The sequence below is a fragment of the Paramisgurnus dabryanus genome, chromosome 5, assembly GCF_030506205.2.
Source record: "Paramisgurnus dabryanus chromosome 5, PD_genome_1.1, whole genome shotgun sequence".
Classification (NCBI taxonomy): Eukaryota; Metazoa; Chordata; class Actinopteri; order Cypriniformes; family Cobitidae; genus Paramisgurnus; species Paramisgurnus dabryanus.
In genome coordinates this window covers 33,734,505-33,756,691 of record NC_133341.1, presented here as the reverse complement: position 1 = coordinate 33,756,691, position 22,187 = coordinate 33,734,505, and the positions used below count along the sequence as shown (strand labels likewise).

At 36.5% G+C, this 22,187-nt stretch overlaps 2 protein-coding genes and 1 long non-coding RNA gene across 3 annotated transcripts; 1 reads left to right on the top strand and 2 right to left on the bottom strand.

Moving 5' to 3' along the window:
* Positions 1-241: 241 nt before the first annotated feature.
* me2 (malic enzyme 2, NAD(+)-dependent, mitochondrial) lies at positions 242-14,795 on the bottom strand. The gene is made up of 15 exons (XM_065251225.1): positions 14,699-14,795; positions 12,440-12,561; positions 11,703-11,836; positions 10,945-11,094; positions 10,643-10,718; positions 10,405-10,566; positions 10,106-10,319; positions 8,936-9,033; positions 8,341-8,454; positions 6,831-6,942; positions 6,275-6,417; positions 6,086-6,188; positions 5,883-5,953; positions 5,156-5,254; positions 242-1,439 (listed from the first exon to the last, which is right to left on the bottom strand). The coding sequence occupies exons 2-15, from the start codon at positions 12,545-12,547 to the stop codon at positions 1,278-1,280; spliced, it is 1,746 nt and encodes a 581-aa protein (XP_065107297.1). The 5' UTR covers positions 12,548-12,561; positions 14,699-14,795; the 3' UTR covers positions 242-1,277.
* LOC135732846 (uncharacterized) lies at positions 12,577-17,608 on the top strand. The gene is made up of 3 exons (XR_010526830.2): positions 12,577-13,928; positions 17,018-17,065; positions 17,474-17,608. It is a non-coding gene; the product is annotated as an uncharacterized lncRNA (long non-coding RNA).
* areg (amphiregulin) lies at positions 16,733-20,756 on the bottom strand. The gene is made up of 6 exons (XM_065251226.1): positions 20,696-20,756; positions 18,502-18,675; positions 18,071-18,293; positions 17,465-17,629; positions 16,979-17,078; positions 16,733-16,883 (listed from the first exon to the last, which is right to left on the bottom strand). The coding sequence occupies exons 1-5, from the start codon at positions 20,733-20,735 to the stop codon at positions 16,991-16,993; spliced, it is 690 nt and encodes a 229-aa protein (XP_065107298.1). The 5' UTR covers positions 20,736-20,756; the 3' UTR covers positions 16,733-16,883; positions 16,979-16,990.
* Positions 20,757-22,187: the final 1,431 nt, after the last annotated feature.

The window sequence follows — 22,187 nt, the reverse complement described above, 5'->3', positions numbered from 1 at the left end:
TGATAAAAGATTTAATGTTTTTTTTAACACTGCATAATTATATTCAAATATTAATAACAAATTCATTCACAGAACTTTTTTTCATTGGTTGAGAAAGTGAATATTTTATACTTATGGTCAGAAAGGGGCTGAAATAGATCATTTAGAGTTTTAGTCATCATCAGACATCATCTGCTCATCTACAGCGAGTCTCTATCATTTGAATGACTTAAAAAAAGTTCAACCAGGACTACAACAGAAATGAGACCAAAAGCATTTATTCAACACATATCTGACGGTACAGTTTGGTCTTAAATCACATAGCAAAATATTCTCTACCCACAATGCATCTTTTCATCATCTCTAGCAGACAGAAATAATGAATGACATCAAGCTGGTGTAAACACAGATCTTACTATTGGCTGACTGCTCATATGTTCTAGATGAGATATGTCTTAACTAGTCTTGTCAAAGATAAAATATAATTCATGAGATTTGATACATTTTTTATTTGTTCATTTACTCTGATCTTTGGCTATTAAATACATAAGATGTAAAGCTGTATAATGTGACACAACAGTATAAGTTGAGCTCTAGTTATGATACTACACAACTATCTGAATATATGATTGTGCCATTCTCTTGTCAGGTTTGTAATATTATTCATGTTTGTTTGACATCTGTTTTATACAGTAGCATTCAGTAATCTGTCTTTATCACAGGAGAAATCACAAAAGTGTGTTTATATGTCTGATGGTACATTACATCTGTTTATCCTGATTTAAAGACAGTGTGCGGATCCTACATGTCCAGATGCAACTCGGTAAGTGTAAGAAGTCTATAAACTGTGCTATGCGTTTATAAGCATAATAATAATAATGTTCAATATGATAAAACCTTCAGCTCTGATGTCAATAAAGAGGAGATTCAACACAAACACATCAGAAAACAAATATGGAGTGAAACTTCATCTTAAAAATAACATACAGTACTGTATAAAAACATCGTATGAGGAGTGAGAAGGCACACAGGACGGCCCGCAGTAAAACACATAGAGGTCACACAGTTCATCTCCAAATCCAAAGAAGATTACTCAGCCTTAACTCCTTAAAATAGACTGCAAAATAAAAGTCTGTTTCAATCTGGAGTGAAATGTGATGTGGGAGATTCAGTCATAAACAACTTACTCAGAAATATATCTCTATATTATTATATATAAATACCAGAATAGACAATAAGGAAATATGGAGTGTCTAACTCTTTTGTGTTTCTTCTGTTTCTGTATGGTTTGTGTTTGTTTATTCGACTATAGGGCTGTGAGAAACCCCGGGCCAGTTGTATATGTCAGGCAGAAATGAATCATAATTGGTGTTCCACACAACAGACCGCACGTAAGCGTCTTTATCCACAGGTTCTGGGTAGCGGAAAGCCATTCCCTGTGAATACACAAACTCCACCACCTGCAAACAACAAAACATTTCACAAACTTCGTTACACACAGACGTACAAACACAATATCTGATTCACACATCCACCCGATACTAGAGCCCTGCACAGGCCTGAAATCTAGGCCCGGCCCAAGACGCTTAAGCCCTAGCCCGGTTCTTGTCCGGCAGCTTATCAGAATTCTCAGCCTGAGTCCGACTTTTTTAATCCTCCCCATTAGGAATCTGTGACGCAGATAATTAGTCAATGCATCGCTTGTGTTTGTGAGTAGAAGTCTGTGCTGTTTGCTGTGACGTTTTTTATGAAAGAAAGCACAAAGAATTTGATATTAAATAAGTAAAACTTGAAATAAAACCGCAGAGAAGTTAATGAGATCTCTATTGTCTCTGTTGCTTCGTGACGCAAAAATTATTTATTATTTTAAATCTGTTTACAAGATACATATATATACATATACATATATATATATATATATATATATATACATATACATATACATATACATATACATATACATATACATATACATATACATATACATATACATATACATATACATATACATATACATATATATATATATATATATATATATATATATACACACACACATTGTGTTGTAAAACTGATGAAATGATCTTGATATACTCTACATTCATTATGAGAAGCCATTTCTTTTTACTTTTACAGTGTTAATATATGTATTTTATATAAAACTCTATGGTTGTGACAGCACATTATCTGTTGGTTCATATTGGTCCAGTTTAATTCAGGGTAATCCTTTAATAAAATGTATAATATAGTTATAAAATATTTGATTGTTTTGTAAAATTCACAGTGCACAATCTCTCGGATTGTTGTAAAACATTTTATATCATTCTGCTAAATTCTGCATAGATTTTGCAAAAGAAATCCACAGACAAAGCAAAAAATAACTCCTTTCACAGCTGTACTACTCTTGCAGCAATTAAAGCAGTTCAGTTTTGTTTTAAATGGCAAAATCAGGGACGTGCACAGGGGGGTTGCTCAGGTTGCCCGGGCAACTGCCCATATGCCCTTCTCGACTCAAGTTGCCCTTCCGAGGTGGAAAAAAATAAATTGTACTTTTACTTTGTTTACACTATGCAGCGTTCCTTCGTTACTGTATTTTAATTAATTACGAAATTTGTATTTTATTTTTAAATTGCTATCTTGTGTTTCTGGCGCATTTGCGAATTAATGACTCGTTTGAGTCGATTCCTTACAAAGTGTTGAAAATAAATGAGTCTTTTGAGTCGAATCTTTAGAAAGCGAATGGGCCAAACGTTTTAAATGGGTTTGCGAATCAGTTTGAAAGAATTGTTCAGATCGCTGCAAAAACGGAATCGTCCGAAGCTGTTTTACTCGTAACCTATGTAGAAACACGAAGAATATAACCAGTGTTGGGTGACGTGGAAATGAATTTACCAATCTTTTAACTAAAAGCAAAACTTCACACATGTACCCGCCATCACATACAGGCGACCTGTTCGTCCATCGTCAGACACAGTTAAACGCGTGCAACCTCCAGAAGCATTGTAGCACAGATTGAAGAAAATCCATCGATGATTGACGTCTGATTCGCTGTATACTGTACTGTATATGATGTAAGTGATTCTCACAAAACACACGTGACATGACAACGTAAGAAAACATGAGTTTTGTCTAAAATCATTTTTATGTAAGTGTAAACTGTCAATGTCCTCAGACCATCTTAGGAGATTCCAACTTTATACATATGCAAAACTGTTGTCAGTTTACTTGTCTGATATTTCAACTATAAGCTACATCAACATTGACACTAGAGTTAATTTGTTAATTTGAAATGCTTGTCTATTCTGTGTTTGTATTCTTTTTTCTGTACTTTTTGTGTACGTTGCAGTTTTACACATACTGTAGAAGTGCCCTTCATAAGTATTCTTCTGTTTGTAGTGGAGTCAAGAAATGTTTAAACATTAAAAGATGAACATGAGACAAAAGTACAGAATCTGTCATATTATTATTTTTTTAATGGTCACTGAGCTGTGTCCTGATTGTTTACACATGAAAAGCATAAAATGTGTAGGATCAGTTTGATTCACTTATGTGCATTTGTGTACAACACACATAAGTCAGCATTTAATGCTGTTGTTCTTTGTTGTTAAAGCATGTATGTGTTAAAACATAAACAAAGGTTAATAAAATGTGACATTCTAAACTTCTGACATACTGATATTTATCAATTTCTGGTCTCCACAGCAAAAAGAAAAATCTTGTCTTTACAGTTCTGATACTTATGGAGGGCACTGTATTGTGTGTGTGTGTGTTTGCGCGCGCGCGCGTGTGTGTGTGTGTTTGCGCGTGTATATCTAGATTTATTTTTTCATGAGTAACTAATAACTCGCTACTTGAGTATTATTTTCATTGCATACTTTTTTACTTCTACTTGAGTAATTATTTATTTAGTTACTTGTACTTTTACTTGAGTAAAGTTTTTGGCTACTTTTTCCACCTCTGTTAAAATCTTCATGAATCTAGGCTGAGTTTGTCACGTTTAAGCCTAAATAATCAGACAGGTAGCAGCTAGCTACAGCTTGCAGACAAACAGCCTAGGCTACACTTTTTTTGGTAGGCATTAGGCAAACATGTTTGCTGATTTTAATAAAGACCCTGTTAGGCATTGAGTTTAAAAAAAAAATTTAGGGGGGGGGGGTGCCCTTTATTTAGGTCAGAGCAACTGCCCCTAAAAACTCCTGTGCACGTCCCTGGGCAAAATAGTTATATATATATATATTTTTAACTTACATTTTAGAGCATTTTTTGTTTGTTTAAGTTTTTTTTACAATAACCAAACAGTTAGCGGCCGACAGCAAATTGACAACATGTTTGATGAATTGAGCCTCTCAAATCAACACTTAACTTGCCTATAATAACATCTATATAAAATAGCATATCACAATGTTGCTTTAAATGTTTATGATCAAAACACGCAATTTTTTAAAAGCAGAGGCAGGTTGCTACGGGTGCAGAAATATAAAAAAAGGGCTATACAATCAAAACAAAACAAAATAAACATGAAACAAAATAAATATGCAGGTTGCCTTATCTTACAACTTCGCTATGCATTTTTTTATGTAAGGACTTTACCACAGACCATGGCTATTTATGTATCCATCCAACAGTTAAACTAAGAAAAAAAGTTGATATATACACAATAAGAAAAAAATGACACAGCCTTCTTACATGAATACAGGGAGAAGTCTTTTATAGATTATGTCTTGGATGCTGTGTGCATAGATTATGCGCAGTATCCAAGGTTTTAATCTAGTCCTCTTTTATAATCTTTTCCCGATGCGTTAAAGGTCCTGCTGTTAAATACGCAACAGCTGCATTGTAAATGTGTGGCTGGCTGGCTGTGCTTATAGCGGACTTGTGCTATAGGTTAAATGTATTCCTATGTTTGTTTTGCAATGTCTGTCAAAAGGTTCTTTTTATTAAATTGAAAAATATAAAAATATGGAGAAGCCTAAAAAAGCCAGAGGGCCAACCCACGTGACAGCTGTGACGTTAAAATTGGCCCGAAACCCGACCCAAGGGGCGTTAAAGGTCAGGCTTGGGCTGAAATGCAGGGCTCTACCTTATACACTCATCCTAACTTCCATACTGTCTTCATCACACACACACAAACACACAAACACACATGCACGCACACAGACGCACACACGTGTGTTACCTTGACAGCCATCTGTAAGGAGACCTCTCTGATATTAGACAGGGGTGGATACAGTCGACCTTGACTCAACTCTTCATCTGTAAGCTGATTTGCCAATGTCTGAAACACAAACATTGACAAATGTTATTGAATGCACGTAATTAAAGATCTGAGCTCATTAAAAGAAACTTGTCTGTGTGTGTTTGAGAGATGAGTATAGACACAACACAGATAGATGTATAGATGTATAGATGATAGTTCTGTTCTGTCTCATGTTAATGCTGTATTGTCTTCAGATGTAGATATGAGTTTATAATGGTCATCTCTCAAGGTTTTTTTAATAAATGTCCACTATCTGTGTTTAGTATAAAAACATCTGCTGAGCTGAATCTACTGCTAGTCAGATGAAGTCAGACAGAACACAACTAGTTGAAAATCTTTTGAAAGATGACACCAGCACTGTCTGAACTATAAACGGATCTACTGTTGAACTTTTTGTTGTGTTTTATTTGTATTCTACATAAATGTGAACTGAACTGAGTTGAATTGTTTGAGTAATGGACGGAGTCATTAATCCCCTGACATGAGAGAGATCTAATGAACTGGATCTGTTAGTAGTACTTAAACAGCTGAGTTAAAACAGATCATTCAGGATCAAATAGTTGGGATTGTAATGATTAATCACTGATCACAGTCTATGCAGAATATATCTAGAGATGTAAAGTTAATAATGTGATCAGATGTTTACCTTTGCTGCCTCGAGGAAGACCGTGTCATTAATATGACGAACTCCACTGAGAATCACAGCCAACGCCACACCTGAAATCACAAACTACACCTTTAATCTTTACCTTATCATTATCAATGGGACTGGTCATTATTAGCAACTTCTGAATATGGTTAAGCACTAAACCATCTATTAATACATATAACTAGAACTATTTGAATAACCTGGGAATATGTAAGCATTGTTGCCCTGTCCCGGGGTCAGAATTGTGCTGTCCTCTAACGTCACGGGTCCAAATGGACTGCCACTGGCGAATAAACAGCGACCCTGCAGTGAGACACATCATTCATGGATTAAAGTCACGTGTCTGTAAATATAAATGTATTCATCTGATGATGATAAAGTCACGTTACCTGTGTGAGATTGTAGGCGTCTTCTGCTGTACACTCAGCTTTTGCGGTCGGGTTACTTAAAGCAAAGATGATTGGTCGCTCATTAAAGCTGCCCATGGCTTTGATGACATCATGAGTGAAGAGTCGCCCGGCGCCGGACACACCTGAATATTCAAAAACATTTCAATTATTTCTACGTGAATCAGTATAAATATCTGACACACATTATTGCAATTCCTATGGTTTATTGTAGTTATTCAAAACTATATCATATAAATAATGGCATTATTTACTTCAATTTGCATTGCTTTGTACAGTTACTGGATTCTGAGTTTCAACTTAACCACATGAAAAAATGATGTTTGGTTACTGCTTTGATATGTTTTGCCTACTCATAAATCCAGAGATCATTTACATCGAGACAGTGAGAGATCATAAAGCACTAAATGACCTTGACTGACATTGAATAACATTATAAGTAAACTTCAGTCCTGCTAAAGTTTAATCGGTTTAAAGATTAAACAGATCCGACTTTAGTATCAGATAGATAAAGAGAGAGAGAGAGAGTTTGTCTTACCAATGATAGCTGTGGGTTTAATAACATTGACAGCATCTAAGAAACTTCTGACATCTCCTGGATCATCGTGAACAAAAGCTTCCTGATTATTGTCAACCTCATAAGCTCGGTCCTGTAACAAACACACACAAACATTGATATTATTCTCTATATTGATACGGTTTTATAACACAATCCTAACATAAAACTCTCCACACATATAATCAATAATCACAATCTTAAAAACATCTACAGCGGAATTAATGATCTGATTCATTTAATCAAATTTGTTTATTTGGTTTAAAACCCGTAAGGTGTCATTTATAGTCGTGTGTAGGTTCGACGCCATAGCTATGCCGTAGGTTATATGTAGGCTGTGCGTAGCCTGACGTGCACAAAGCCAAATTTTGTGTGTTTCTTCTTCTTTGGTTGTTGCACTGCTACTGTGTGTTAAATGCGTGTATACTGCCAACTAGCGGTCTGCATGTGTAATTGGATGTAGACGCAGAAGTATAAGAGTTTGGTTCCAAAACGCAATAAATCCATTTTAACTAATTTCGGCAAAAATGTGTTTTCTATACCAAGAAAGTGACAAGATAAAAACCACTATTTTCTGTTACAAACTTTCACATAGCATGCTTAGGTTATAAAAACAAAAAAAAATCAAATCCATAACTTGATTTTCAAAGATTTATTATAAAAACTAAACATTTTTTTCACAAAATGCTATAAATCTATTGAATCAATATATAAATGTGCATTCATCTTTGCCATTTTATATTCATTTAGTTGAGTAGTGGTATACACTGACTAAAAATAAAACATTAATGTCATCATTAATCAAAACACTTTATCATATTAATAACACTCACTGTCATTGCTGCGGTTATACTTGATGTCGTTGCTTAACATTTTTCACAGTGATCAGCTGTTAAGTGGTTTGGTCCTGCTCGATTGAAAATTATGGAAATGTTTTGATAAGATGACACCTGAGGTCAATGTGTTAGCACGAGAGAAGCTTGATGCTGTCGGGAGAACAAGCGACAGGCTTACGTTTCTTTCCCGTCACAGAAAACCACCACAGGTTTATCAATGCCATTAAAGTATTATTTTGTTTTGTTTGTTTGTTGATCACGAAGTACAAGATGAGGAAAACTAGAATTCTGTGTACTCAACGCGCTGCCATTGTTTGTTAACATTGTGTGGAATGGTGCACTGTGATTGGTTGAGTGGATTTATTGCATTCTGTAGAAAAGGAGGAGTGGCGTTTATTGCATTTTGGGAAAAAAGGGGGAGAAAAGATGACAGAATAACACGGCAGATAATGTATTTTGTGTAAAATTAAGAATTTACTTTTAAATACTGACCTGATACAATACTGATTTTGGCAGTAACTCATTTGTTTTTATTAAATGGCATTTTAATTAATGAATTAAAATTTTGGAACCAAACTCTTCATATGACAACCACGTATACCATACGGTGTATACAGAGCCCTTAATGCCTACACATACTCAGAGTATCCTCTCACCTTTACAATTAGACCATATTTGTCAAACAACCAGATCCTCTTCCTGGCATCTGACTGAGACATTCCTGTTTCCATCATCGACATGACGATCAGGTTAGCAATCCCAAGAGCTGCCTAAAAAATAAAAAAATGAAAATGACATCAGCTTAAGATACACACAGGACATTGAACTTTAAAGCTCTAGTGTGTGTGTGTGTGCGTGTGTGTGTGTGTGTGTGTGTGTGTGTGTGTGTACCTGGTAATTATCACATTGTGGGGACCAATTGTCCCCACAAAGATAGGAATACCAGTGTTTTTGTGACCTTGTGGGGACATTTTGATGTCCCCATGAGGAAACAAGCTTATAAATCAAACAAGATGATGTTTCTTGAAAATCTAAGGTACAAGAAAGGTTTTTGTGATGGTTGGGGTTAGGGAATGGGGCAGGTAAGGGGAATAGAATATACAGTTTGTATGGTATAAAATGCATTACGTCTATGGAATGTCCCCACAAAACATGGAAACCAGAATGTGTGTGTGTGCGTGTGTGTGTGTGTGTGCGCGTGTGTCTCTTCATCACTCCATCTAACCAAAAAGTCTCTCTCTCTCTGTTTACCTCTCCAGCACCCAGGAATAAAACTCTATGTTCAGTTATTGGTTTTCCTATGACACGTTGAGCTGCGAGTAGTCCTGCCAGAGCGACCGCTGCCGTTCCTATAGACAAACAAACATACAGATAAACAAAGAGTTAAGTTTTATTTGTCATGTGTACAGATGTCAGTAACAGTGGCAGCTGATGACTTCTTTTTTTGAGGGCACACAATGTGAAGCTCGTCACAACATGTTTTTAGCCCGTCGTGGATGTGACTCAACATGTCAAAATATGTGTTCAGAGCGTCATGTGAACCTAAGTGCATCACGCGTCATGTCAAAATAAATGCCTGCTGCAGACGCTTCAAATGGGTTTATGATAAAAGAAGAGCTCACATTTGCCAGATTAATCTCGTGTGTAAACAGAGTTTTGTGTTAAGTGAGTGTCTTGAGAATATTTTGTGAACGTGAGCGTCTCTTTTATCTCTCTTTATTTTTTAAAGTAAAACATAAATGAAAAAAGTATAAAGTTTATATATTGAATAGTATGTGACATGTGCAAGTAAAGTACAAATGCTGAATATGAAACTTCACTTGTTAAGTCATGATATAAGAATACTGTTTCCATGTCCAAGCCATCACTTATTTCAATAGAGGATTATTTTAAACATTTATTATTTAAACAGCTGTTTATAAGCACTATTTAATCCTATCACACATTTAAGTGAATATTTTATAAACTCACAGTGTACACAGCTCACAGAAACACAGACAGCGATATATTAATAATAAATCAGTCCATGTTTGGTCTCTCAGATTTTGTTATGAAGATAAAAATTAGGCTGTGGTGTTTTTGTTCGTTTTGCATTATGATACGAGTGTATTGCATGATTGTTTTGTTATTTCCCTATGGCATTTGAATAGTTTGAACCCAGAAGCGCTGCATGACGTCAGACTTCATAAGAGGATTATATATAATGCAAAAGTGATGAAGTAAATATGACATATAAACAAGAACCTGAAGTCTACTGATCAGTGGGAACAGCATGAAATCTCAGTTTGAATAGAGATTTGTTTTAATCAATAATCATATTCATTGCTTCATTTCTAACTTCTAACATTTATTATGTACATAGTGTTGAGAATAAAAACAGATATGTGATGGATTTAAAGGTATTGTAGTACAGATCCTCACCCTGAATGTCATCATTAAAGGTGCAGTATTTCTCACGATATTTCTTCAAGAAGCGGAAGGCGTTGTGATTTCCAAAGTCTTCAAACTGGATGAGCGTGTCCTGTCCGTATTTATCAACCACGGCCTCCATGAATTCATCGATGAGGTCATCGTAACGCTGAGAGCGATCGCGCCGCTGGTACAGACCCATGTAGAACGGATCTCTCAGTAACTTCTGTAAAAACACACAAGAAAACACAAAATCAGCACAAATCTGCATGTGAGCGTCACAGCTGATAATGAACAGATCGTCCACTAACCTCATTATCAGTGCCCACATCAATACAGACGGGCAGGCAGGCTTCAGGACGTATGCCAGCACACGCTGTATAGAGACACAGCTTTCCTACAGGAATACCCATCCCATAAACTCCCAGATCACCCAGACCCAAGATACGCTCACCGTCTGTCACAACCACAGCCTATAGAGACACAGAAACACACTGATATCTACCGTCTACATAGATGAAGATTACTCGTCTGTGTAATCAAATCAACCTTAACGGTGGTTTCTGGCCAGTTATCCAGAATGGAGCGAATGTGTCCTTGGTCCTTAATGGAGATGAACAGACCTCTGTGGAGAAGAAAAGATCATCACTATCACTTTGTGCTCATTAAAACAAAAGAAAAATATTTATCTGAACTCAACAAAGTAATGACATCACAACCATGAGCAGATCAACACATCCACACCTACATAATCAATATCAGCCAATCACTTATACAGATCATGTTTAATACAGTCTTATCAAAGGAAGAAGGTGCACAACGTTCACTACTGAAGCGGAAGTGTCTCTTACTTGGGCCGCCGGAAGATGTGACCGTACTGCGTACAGGCGAGGCCGACGGTTGGAGTGTAGACGATAGGCATGAGAGCCTCGATGTCTTCCATTAACACACGATAGAAAAGACGCTCGTTACGCTCCTGAATCCCCATCAGATAGATGTACCTGTTCAAACAATAAAAAACCTTACCTGCATGACCTTTGATGACTTTAGGGAAAGTTACAATAATATAAAAGTAGAAAAAACAATATTTATTCAGATATTTCATCATATTTAACATTCATCATTCATGCAGTTGTTAAAGGAACACACCCACATTTTGGTAATTTAGCTTATTCACCGTATCCCCCAGAGTTAGATAAGTCCATACATACCTTTCTCATCTCCGTGCATGCTGTATCTCTGTCTGATGCAGCCCCTGCTAGCTTAGCATAGCACAAAGACTGGAAGTGAATGGCTCCAGCTAGCATACTGCTGCCAATAAGTGACAAAATAACGCCAACATTTTCCTATTTATATGTTGTAATTTGTAAAGTCAAACCATGTACAAATAACAAGGTGATATGAGACACAGCCATCTTATAGTTCACAGTATGTATACTGTTAAAAGATGGCTGTGTCTCTTATGACCTTGTTATTTTTACATGGTGTGACTTTACAAATAATAAGCTAAATTCCCAAAATGTGTGTGTGTTCTTTTAATCACACGATAGGCTCTGATTCATCAGGTCATGTGACTTCAGTACAGTAGTGAGTGATGTGAATGATGTACTTTTGTAGTGGATCAGACATCTTCCTCAGGTTCTTCTGAAAGCGCATGGCCTGTGTGTCCTGGGTCTCAATCTTCGACGGCAACAGGCCGTGAATTCCTAAAATCTGACGTTCCTTCAGTGTGAATGCCATCCCCTAAAACAAACACCAGAATCTGCTCATATCACCTGAACTGCAGAAGACACAATGCATTTTTATATGCACATCCTGATGTGTGTGTGTCTGCTTGAGTCTGTGCGTATGAATGCATATGTTTGTTTGTGCGTGTGCGTGTCTGTTTGAGTGCGTGTGCGCATGAAATCCAAGCTGTGGTGTCTACAGGAAGAAAATCAAAGCAACCAATAAGAGTCAGGTTGTGTGAAACACCCATCTACTACAGTAACTTCATGTGCCATATGTCGGTGCACATGTGTGCACGTGTGTGTGTGTGTGTGTGTGTGTGTGTGTGTGTGTGTGTGTGTGTGTGTGTGTGTGTGTGTGTGTGTGTGTCTTTTGCTGAGTCACGTTCCTAATGCGCTCCAGAGAGAAACATAAACACAGAACGTAGACTTTTATAAAACACTTTTGTGTGACATAACAGAGAGAATCAAATATTCATTCATAGTTTAAAAGATCAGACTACTATAGAAGTTGTGTATTTCTTGCTGAACATAATAACTACAAACAAACAGACAGACAGACAGATAGACAGACAGACACACGTACATACATATACAGACAGCTTGTGTTCAGTCAAACCTTGTTGGTTCGTGGGTTAAGCATCAGAGGTTTTCCCTTTTCTTTAGTGTGAACCCATCGACACGCACTCACACACGGCCTTACACACGGCTTCAGTCTGGACAGCATGGTTACACAAACACCTGTAAACACACAAAATACAGAAAAAAACTGAATTGTTATCAGATTATTCATTCAGATTTTTACACAACAGTCTCATTTAGCTCAAATGACTTGAATGTTTCATATATATTTCAATCACTACACAACTACACAACAACACAATCAGATCAGACAGAATGTTCTCATGTAAGCAGTCGGCTGTGTCAGCAGCATTCTCGCCTGCTTTTCCTTCACATACAAGAAGTGAAACCTTCAGAAACAGAAAGCCAATCCCTTTCACAAGCACTCCTGGCTTCTCTTTATCGATTTATTATATGTCCTTCTGAATCATTAAAGTCAAAGTACACAACAGAGGAGAAACACACAACAGAATAACACAACTGACAGTAAACTGGGTTAAAGTGTGATTTTAATGAATGAACAGAATGATCCATATCTGAATAAAACAGATATAGTACTGTAGAGATTTTTCACCATTATACCACGGGTCTGTTGAATGCTGTATTCTGATTGGCTGAGAAATGTTTCGTGGGTATGCATTTATTTCTGATAACTGCACACCTAACTTGTCAAATGTCTTAAAAATAGGCACCAGAGCAAGGTTTGTGGTAACCGTGGTATAAGAGGAAAAATTTACTCCGGTCCTTTAAGTTATTTGAAAATAATGCATACCCGTGACCCGCGGTGTAACTTGGGTGTGCTTTATTTTCTTATAATTCAATGGACCGTCAGGGCTCCAGACTAACTTTTATCACTAGGAGCACAGTGGCCCCCAACTGAAAATTTTAGGGGCGCAAACAGAAAATTTAGGGGCACACACCGTAAATCAACATGCTAACCAAATATTCACATTTCTACTAATTTCCACTGTATTACTAATAAATACTTTAATGATAGATGCAGAAAGTACAATGTGCTGTTTCAAATTCATTGTCACATTTTATTGTGCACTTTTGGAAAAAAGGTCAAATTTACTGGTTGCACATGTGCGACTGGATGTAAAATTCAGTGGCACACTCTCAAATTTTAGGGGCAAAATGCCACCATTTGGGGGCAGTCTGGAGCCCTGACCGTCGTCAATTATTCCTTTCTTAAACATCCATCATCTCAAATGTGTTTCAGTCTCACATCATCAACAATGACAGACATCAATTTCATTCCTGTGACTTTTAACCTTTAACAAGTGACACAGGTTATTTAAGGGACTGAACAAGAGGTCACACCAGACCTGTTCAACATCATCCAGCTCAGCTGTTCAAGTAAACCTAAAGTTTAGTTTATCATCAGAGTCCTAAGCTGAACTGCACAACAGTTTTTACTCCATCTGATCGGAGTACAGAAATGCTAGATGAACCCTTGTGAGGTCTGAACCTGTAAACGCATAAAGGTAATTGTGAATGTAATACCTTATAGATATAGGTTAAGAGTGTATCAAACCTTTAGTTATCAGCCCACAGATCTTTATCCAGTAACACATCTAGAAAAGTTGTCAAAATGACACAATGTTCATTCATTCATCTTCTCTGTCAGATATTAGTTACCAGCTAAGATCTTTATCTACTATTGAAAGTAAATGTATTTAGGTAGAATAGATTAATATAACAAGAATTATTTGTGTAACACATGATTAACTGTATTGACGTTAAAAAAGATTGATAATGCTAATAAAATGATCTTGTTCATTGTGTCTTTATGTTAGTTAATGCATCTGTTAATATTTAATAATACAATCTTATTGTAAAGTCTTACCATTATTTATAATAATTCACAATTATCGTTTTTGGGATTTTGAACCTACAGCCGTTTTGTCGCCAGCTTATCTTTAACCAGGAAGCATCTTTAAAATTCACATCAACTCACAGCTCAACAGGTAATGTTAATGTTATCAATCCGATTTATTGACAATCGTAAATAAAGACCAAATGATGAAAACATTTCACAAAATCTTTAAACAGATCTGTTATCATGTGTTAAGTCTGATCTCGTTCACCCAGCACAATAACAGCTGATCTAACGTTACAGCTAAGCTAACCCATAAATCTCCATATACGCACTGCAGAGCTCCGATATCAGACCTCACTCTGTCATCTACACGCCTGAAAATCACAGTAAGAAAAGAATAAAAGTCATATTAAAGATAAATATGAATATACTAGCCTGATGTCTGATGAGGTCTGATCTCTAGCGTGCGGCGTGAATGACAGTCGCGAGGATTCTAGAGAGAGACGCAACATTCTAACACACGCGCGAGCAGCCAATCAAAAGCCACAGGCCAGAGGGAGCCACAGGCCAATCAGGCGCAAAGAACTGAAAGCGACATTGCCCAATCATAGAGACAGAGCGCCGCGCGTCATAACCTGAAAACCACGCCCACCGGGGGGGAAAACAATCCAACCGTCTCCATTGACTTTGTATTGCGAGAGGCTGCCTCCTTGTCATTTCTGGCTTATAACAAAAAACAGAATAATGCCTAAAAACTGCTGTGTGACAATATGTACAGCTAACAAGCCAAAGAACCCAGAAATAAGTTTTTATAAGCTGTCGAGCCTTAAAACCCTGTCTTTAAGGAGAATAAAGTGGATCGCCGACTACGTTTCCCCCTATTGGACGCAGTTCTACTAATAGTATTACTATGAAAAGTTGCCTGTTTCCATTTTTGTGTCTTTAAACGCTCGTTTTTGGGGTCGACAGCTTATAAAAACTTATTTACAGATTAAAATTAAAAACAGAATAATACATAAAAGCTGCTGTGTGACAAGGTGTACAGCTAAAAAGCCAAAAAACCCAGAAATAAGTTTTTTTTAAGCTGTCGACCTCATAAAACGAGCGTTTAAAGAAACAAAAGTGGAAACAGGCAACTTTTCATAGTACTTCTATTAGTAGAACTGCGTCCACTAGGGGGAAACGTAGTCGGCGATCCACTTTATTCTCCTTAAAAGCTGGGTTTTACGGCTCGACAGCTTATAAAAACTTATTTCTGGGTTCTTTGGCTTGTTAGCTGTACATATTGTCACACAGCAGCTTTTAGGCATTATTCTGTTTTTTGTTATAAGCCAGAAATGACAAGGAGGCAGCCTCTCGCAATACAAAGTCAATGGAGACGGTTGGATTGTTTTCCCCCCCGGTGGGCGTGGTTTTCAAATTTGCATATCGACGCTCTGTCTCTATAAACGGAGAACCGAAAGTGCGACAAGCCAATCAGAAGCGGAGAACAGACTGAGCGCGCGCACTACCGTACCATAGACTGTAATAAACGTACACACAATGCGCATTATCAAAATAAGCATTGTCAAGAACAATTACCGTAAAAATCTAGGTACAATAATGATCACTTAACACTGTCACACAAAACTTGAATAATTAACTTTAATTAACATAAATGATCATTCATTTATTTAGAAAAAAACGTATAAGGCATCTTTTGGATATTTTTGTAGTGTTGCAGATTTATTTGACAGAAAATGAATTAATGTTCACAACTGCACGTGTCGTCCTCACACCGCTCACGTGTCCAGCAGAGGGAACCAAACTTCACTTGAGTCCCTCAGTCATTAAACTGTATGTGAATGAGTGGCACAATTTAAAAACCTTGCACAAACACTTCATTAAAAAAGAAACTTCAGAACATCTTTAGTAACATCACAACAACCACAAACATTGTTGCAACATATTTTGCATGTCAGGGAATCACTGGAGATCAGGTTACCTGCTCTGCCCAACATTAACATACCAAACATATTTTCTCTTCTGCTCTGAAGATCTCACAGCTCTTAAGTCTCTTCTATATAATCTTAATAAACATCAGCTTTCATAAGGACTTAAAGCGTTTGCTAAAAAAATGAACTTTTTGCAGGAGTTAAGTGCAATATACTGAGCTGCACCTGTCTCTGCTTACACCTGATGATGATGATAATAATAATAACAATAATAATAATAATAATAATAATAATAATAATAATACTTATTGCTCAAAGTTGACTAGCCTCATCTTCTTAGTGACAATATCAAAAGTTTTAAATATTTATTAGAAATATTATTCATAGCCCTTTTTGTGGTTTATTCCTGGTCCTTATAAGAAAGCATGTTAACTAAATTAAAACCAGTTTGAACTCAATTGAAATAACAATAACACAAACTAAAATAATTTATTCTTTATTCCATTTAGGTAAATAAATATCAAATGAACTGCTTTTTATTATCAAAATAGACACATACACTAAAGTGTAGGAAATAATATGATTTTTCAATAAATAGGTACAAACAATAAATATACATTACAATGTTTTATGTGCAATAAATCTGTAGTGCCAGTGAGATCTTGTGATATCTAATGCTGTTACACCTGAAACAAAATAACAGACATGGATTTACTGTGCTGATTCATTTTGATCAGATTTATAATACTGTGTGTGTGATATGTGTTGTCTTGGGTCTCACCTCTTCCTCTTTTCATAATATAATGTTTTTTTTCTCTAGATTCTGTCTCTCATCAGCAGAACTCAGGAAAGCCGCCTGAAAGCGATGGTTTGTTCGATAGCTGAAAACAACAACAACATTATAATCAAACAATACAAACACACACATCCATCAATTCAATACAGCTTCTCTGTGATAGGGTCTCAGAAAATACACACTGAGACCTCATAAAGTCTCAACTACAAATAGACCGGCTACTTCTGGTTGAACCCCATTTTAAATACTTTAATTTCATAGACATTACTATTATGCTAAAATGTGAAAAAGAGTAAACAATGAAGAATGCCTAGGTGTGTTCAGACTTTTAATGAACAGTGTGTATGTGCTGCACATAATAGATGTCTTTTATATTCAAGCTATGAATGATGTATTGTGTTTTGTATATACAGTATCTGTGTGTAGTTTACAGACGCACATACTGAACGTCATACTGTACTGTACACTTACTGCACACAGATGATGAGTAAGATGGCCAGACAGCTGATGATTGACAGGACGACAGCCATGATGATAAGGGCAGTGTGGGTCGTCTGCGAACCGCTGTCGTCCGGCACGCCTGACGTATGAAGGAGCTGAATACCACAACGCTCACCGTCATAACCTCGCTTACATCTGAAAAATCAGACAGTCCATTTGAAAAAAATCCACATAAAAACAACAGCACAGTTCAGTGATGGATTTAATAAGCTGTCCAAATTATTCATCCTCAATTCATGAAATCAAGCAATGTTTCTGTCATAGGAAAAACATTTTTTAATGTTGTCTGGTGAAACAGATCAGATTTACATGAGGAGTTGTCATACATTTCAACCTGTCCTGCATCTGATTTGAAAGTGCTGCCCTAAAGAAATCTAGAGAATCTTTCATTCTGTATTAATATTCCTTCATAAGCTATAAAAGATGCAGTCATCTCAAAAACTGTGAATGCATTAAAGTTTCATTCAGTGCAGCAGCTCATCTGTGAGTTACTTGAATTAAACCCTGGCTCTTATCTTATAAATACAGTGGCTTGACATGACATCAAACTAATTCTTATTTATTAGATGAACTCACATGCAGACAGGTTCTCTCAGGTCGTGAAGATACGTGCAGTGTCCGTGAATACAGTAATCCAAATGTGATGTCAGACACGGATCAGCTGTGGTGCTGTGGATCTTATGTGTGGATGTGTGATTGGGTTGAAAAGGAGTGCTGTTTTTATTCTTTCTTCTTCCTTTGTTCTTTTTGCGTCCGGAGCGTTTCTGAGTCGTCTCCTCTTCTTTATTGACCTGATGTACTAAAAGAAAACAGCAAAAGAAACTTCAGAGTGATTGATTTTCATTATATCTTCATTATGAATAGGGCGTATTCATTAATGTCAAAAGATGTTTTTAAAGAGTTAAGGTGTAGTAATAAGTAAAACTAATAGACATCTACAGCCAGACATGTCAAGCATGTGTGTGTGTGTGTGTGCGTGGGGGGGGGGTTAGGGTTAGGGTAAGTACCTCTAAGCGAGGTCGGGTCATTAAACATTCCTGATGGATCCTGATCATCCTCAGGTTCTAAATCTTCACCCACAGCACTCTGAAGCCCCTCCCCTGATGCTGACATCACAGTCACATGATCCAGCGCAGACGCCTGAACGGCGGTCACATTTATGAAAAATACTCCACTGCAAACTGCATGAAAACACACAAACACACACACAAGGCCACAGCTCAAACGTATGATAATATTGTGAGGAATGCTGGGTTGAATTCAGATAGGAAAAAAGGATAAAACTTTTCGTAATTGCATCTTAATGACATATTTAACATCAATTAGCACAGATAAAGAGGTGTTCATTTTGCTGTATTGAGTCATCCTGTAAACACCCCATCAAACTACAGCATATACACATGTGTGAGAATGACTGAAAGAAAGAAAGAAAGAAAGAAAGACAGACAGGAATGAATGGAAAAAAGTGGCTGTGTGTAATAATGCAACACTTCTTTTAATACACAACTGCTTATCTTTACAAAATAGAAAGTTCTGTTGTTAGATGTTGATTGGTTAAAGTATGACTGCTTTAAACTAATCAATGACTAGTCATGACCTGCTATAAACATCTGTTCACCATCTACTGTGTGCAGTGCTTATACAAGTCAAACATAAAGGTGTCAAACTTTTAAGTCATTTAAAAAAAATTTAAATAAAAAAATAAATAAACGTTTGACCTTACGCATACGCGCTTACTCTTTCTTGTAAATAATTAAGACATTTTTATTTATAATTAAAAACCATTTCCACTGTCGTCTTCACTGTAAAAAATTAGCAGCTGTTTGCCAGTAACTTACTGTAGATTTAAATGTATGTTATTTACAACAGTTTGTTAAATAAACATTAACAGAATAAAACTAAAATAAAAGCCTCATGCAAACCAGAAATCCTCATCATGTTTTTTTCCTTCAGATTTTGGTTCCCAGAATGCTTTGCATGAGGCTGTTATTTTAGTTTTATTCTGTAAAAAAAAGACTGTAAAAAACTGTTAATCTACAGTAAGTTAGTTGTAAACAGGTGCCAGTAATACTTTATTAGTGCTGTGCAACCTTGCAAAAACACAGACATTCAGACTCTTGAAGCAAATTTCTTGGGTGACCAAATCATTTTTTAAAGATGTAAATCATTGTGTCCGTATATGAATGATAAAAACTCTGAAACGCTGAACTGTGCCACACACAGGAAGTTTGTGTAATTGTCAAAGAAATTTCATTCTTAAGAAACATGCACACACCTATTATTGTGCGTCGGGATGACCTTTCTAACGTTAGATTGCATATTTCGGAAAGCTAAATATATATTTAACACCGCGGTGTGACGCCCTAATCCTCTGTCCTTTGCATTGAACAATACGGGCTTTGTGACGTTGGCCATGACAACAGGTTGAAATTTTGCGGCGTTCTCACATACACCTATCTGAAAGAGACGAGTCTGAGTTTACAGCTATTTAGAGACGTGTTACTACAAGCCAACGCAATCTCTCACAGCCCGGCCTGTCTGAAGACACAAGCACAATAGAGTCGCTGCATTTAAAAACCAACATTACACACAGAGAGTATTAACATGGGAGAAAGTTTAATATCCTATTATCCATTAATGACTCTTTTTGAGTCATTTTAAATGAAATGCATTGAATTTACACTGAGCATAGAAAGAATTTAGGGTTGTCACATTTTTGGATTAATGAATATCTATCACATCATAATGGTTTTTCCTGTTTTTCTTCATTTTCAAGGCTTTGCATGATCTGACTCTGCAGTATCTGTCAATCTGTGATCTTCTCAATGTGGTCTATCAGCTGTTCCCAAATCACCGCTTTATTCCAGGGGTGACAGGGCCTTTTTCATCTTATGCTCCAAAACTAGGAAATCTTTCCCAGTTATATTAGGGAGGCAAATTCATAAGATATTAATGCATTATTATTATTATTGTTATGTTTGCAGGTTGCACCCATAAAGAGCAAAATAGAGGTGAGGCTAAGAATAAAATGTCTTTTACCATGGCTATTCCTTGACTTTATAGATTGTTTTTGAGGCCTGACAAAATCCCAGTTTTAAATCTTTTTTGAAATTCACAAGTTTTCCATGACCCTGTGGACCCTGAGGTTGAGAGATGTGAGAGGAGGATGAGGATGAGGAGGATGGATAAAGTCAAACTCACCGGCACAGAGCAGCAAAGATGAGAGGAGGTGTAGATTCATGGCAGCTGTCAGAAGTTCTGTCTTCAGTTTCTGTTTGTCATCGACTTATCGTCCAGGAGGAGCTTTTATAGGTGAGGTTTCCCTTTACTGAGAGAGAGAGAGAGAGAGAGAGAGAGAGAGAGAGAAAGAGAGAGAGCATGTACAGTATGCGTTTGTTTGCATTTTGTTTTCTATTTCACATCACTGAATTATGTGCAAAATAAATAAACATTGAAACGTTTCGGGTTTGTTTAATTTCAATTGAAAGAAACTTTATTGGCGTGATTGTGTCACTTACAATATTGCCAAAGCATTATACATAAAACAAGGTTTGTTCATAAATTAAAATAATAATTGTGATGTCTTCACACACATTACTAAGCTGTTTCAGATTAAGTCATTTCAATTGAATTTGGCCTTAAAATCTTTGAAATATTTGGAAGAGAATATGATATGCATCATGTCTGGTGTGAAAGAATGAAAAGAATTAAATAGTTGGAGGAATGAGGAATGAAAAGAAACAATGAGATAAAGAGAGAAGCCAAAAATACTCACACACACACATTCATTAAATGTATACGATGGCCTGGGTCATTAGTTTATGAGTACTTTCCTTGTAATTTGTGGCCAAAATCGCTGCTAGATGAGGTGCGATGGCTCCGGGAACAACCTGTAGCTGTTAGATTGCCATGTACACACGTGTTTATGCATTTTGAGTTTAGTTTACGAAGTTTGCTGTACAACACTTCATTCACATCTGCATGTTAATAGGTTTCTAAAGGAAGAGAACTGTAACTAATGAGCCAGAACTTAAACCAAACTTAGTGCTATAAACAGACCCTTATATGCACTTAAATAACACATTTACATTCATAAAAGTACCCAGACGACTTCAGGCCGAATCCACACCGGAGTTGTCTGTTGCTGTATGTTGAAAGATCTGTTATTCTTAACTGTTGTTTTGATGATAACTATCTTAGATTGTGAATCTGTGTATTTATAAGAATATCACACGGTGACATGTTTTAAAATCTTATGTCTGTATTCTGATCAATAGTTAAACAGCTTGCAAATGATATACTTTTTAAAAAAATGGACACCAGATGTATTTGACGTCTCAGAACAATTAAAGCATACAAATCCTTCATGTGCAAAGCTGTTTTAGGGTAAAACTGAGCTTTCAGTCCTGTCAGTGAACAGTAGATTGTCATACTGTACCGATTATACTGTAAAACTGCTCCTCAAAACCTTCATGAAATGTAAACCAACTAGTTGTGTGTGTGTCCTGTTATGTGACACAACGTCCAGGGGATTACAGTACACCGGCTGTCCGTCCCACACATAGAAAACATAATGGAAAATATTACTTAGAAGAAACAACTAGATCTTGCTGGTTACCTGTGTAATTTAGTTACTGAAGTTATAAAGGTCTTAAAGAAACCTATTTGAAGAAAACTAGGAGTGGATAATCAG

Excerpts from the sequence above, each read along its gene's own strand:
- me2 (XM_065251225.1), bottom strand. The coding sequence starts at position 12,547 with ATGCTGTCCAGACTGAAGCCGTGTGTAAGGCCGTGTGTGAGTGCGTGT. Across the intron at positions 8,455-8,935 it reads TATTCCTGGGTGCTGGAGAG|GCAGCTCTTGGGATTGCTAA; the intron begins GTAAACAGAGAG and ends TTTATTTTTTAG. Across the intron at positions 6,943-8,340 it reads AATATGGTCTAATTGTAAAG|GACCGAGCTTATGAGGTTGA; the intron begins GTGAGAGGATAC and ends TGTTTGTTACAG.
- areg (XM_065251226.1), bottom strand. The coding sequence starts at position 20,735 with ATGAATCTACACCTCCTCTCATCTTTGCTGCTCTGTGCCG. Across the intron at positions 18,294-18,501 it reads TGACCCGACCTCGCTTAGAG|TACATCAGGTCAATAAAGAA; the intron begins GTACTTACCCTA and ends GTTTTCTTTTAG. Across the intron at positions 17,630-18,070 it reads CTGAGAGAACCTGTCTGCAT|ATGTAAGCGAGGTTATGACG; the intron begins GTGAGTTCATCT and ends CTGATTTTTCAG.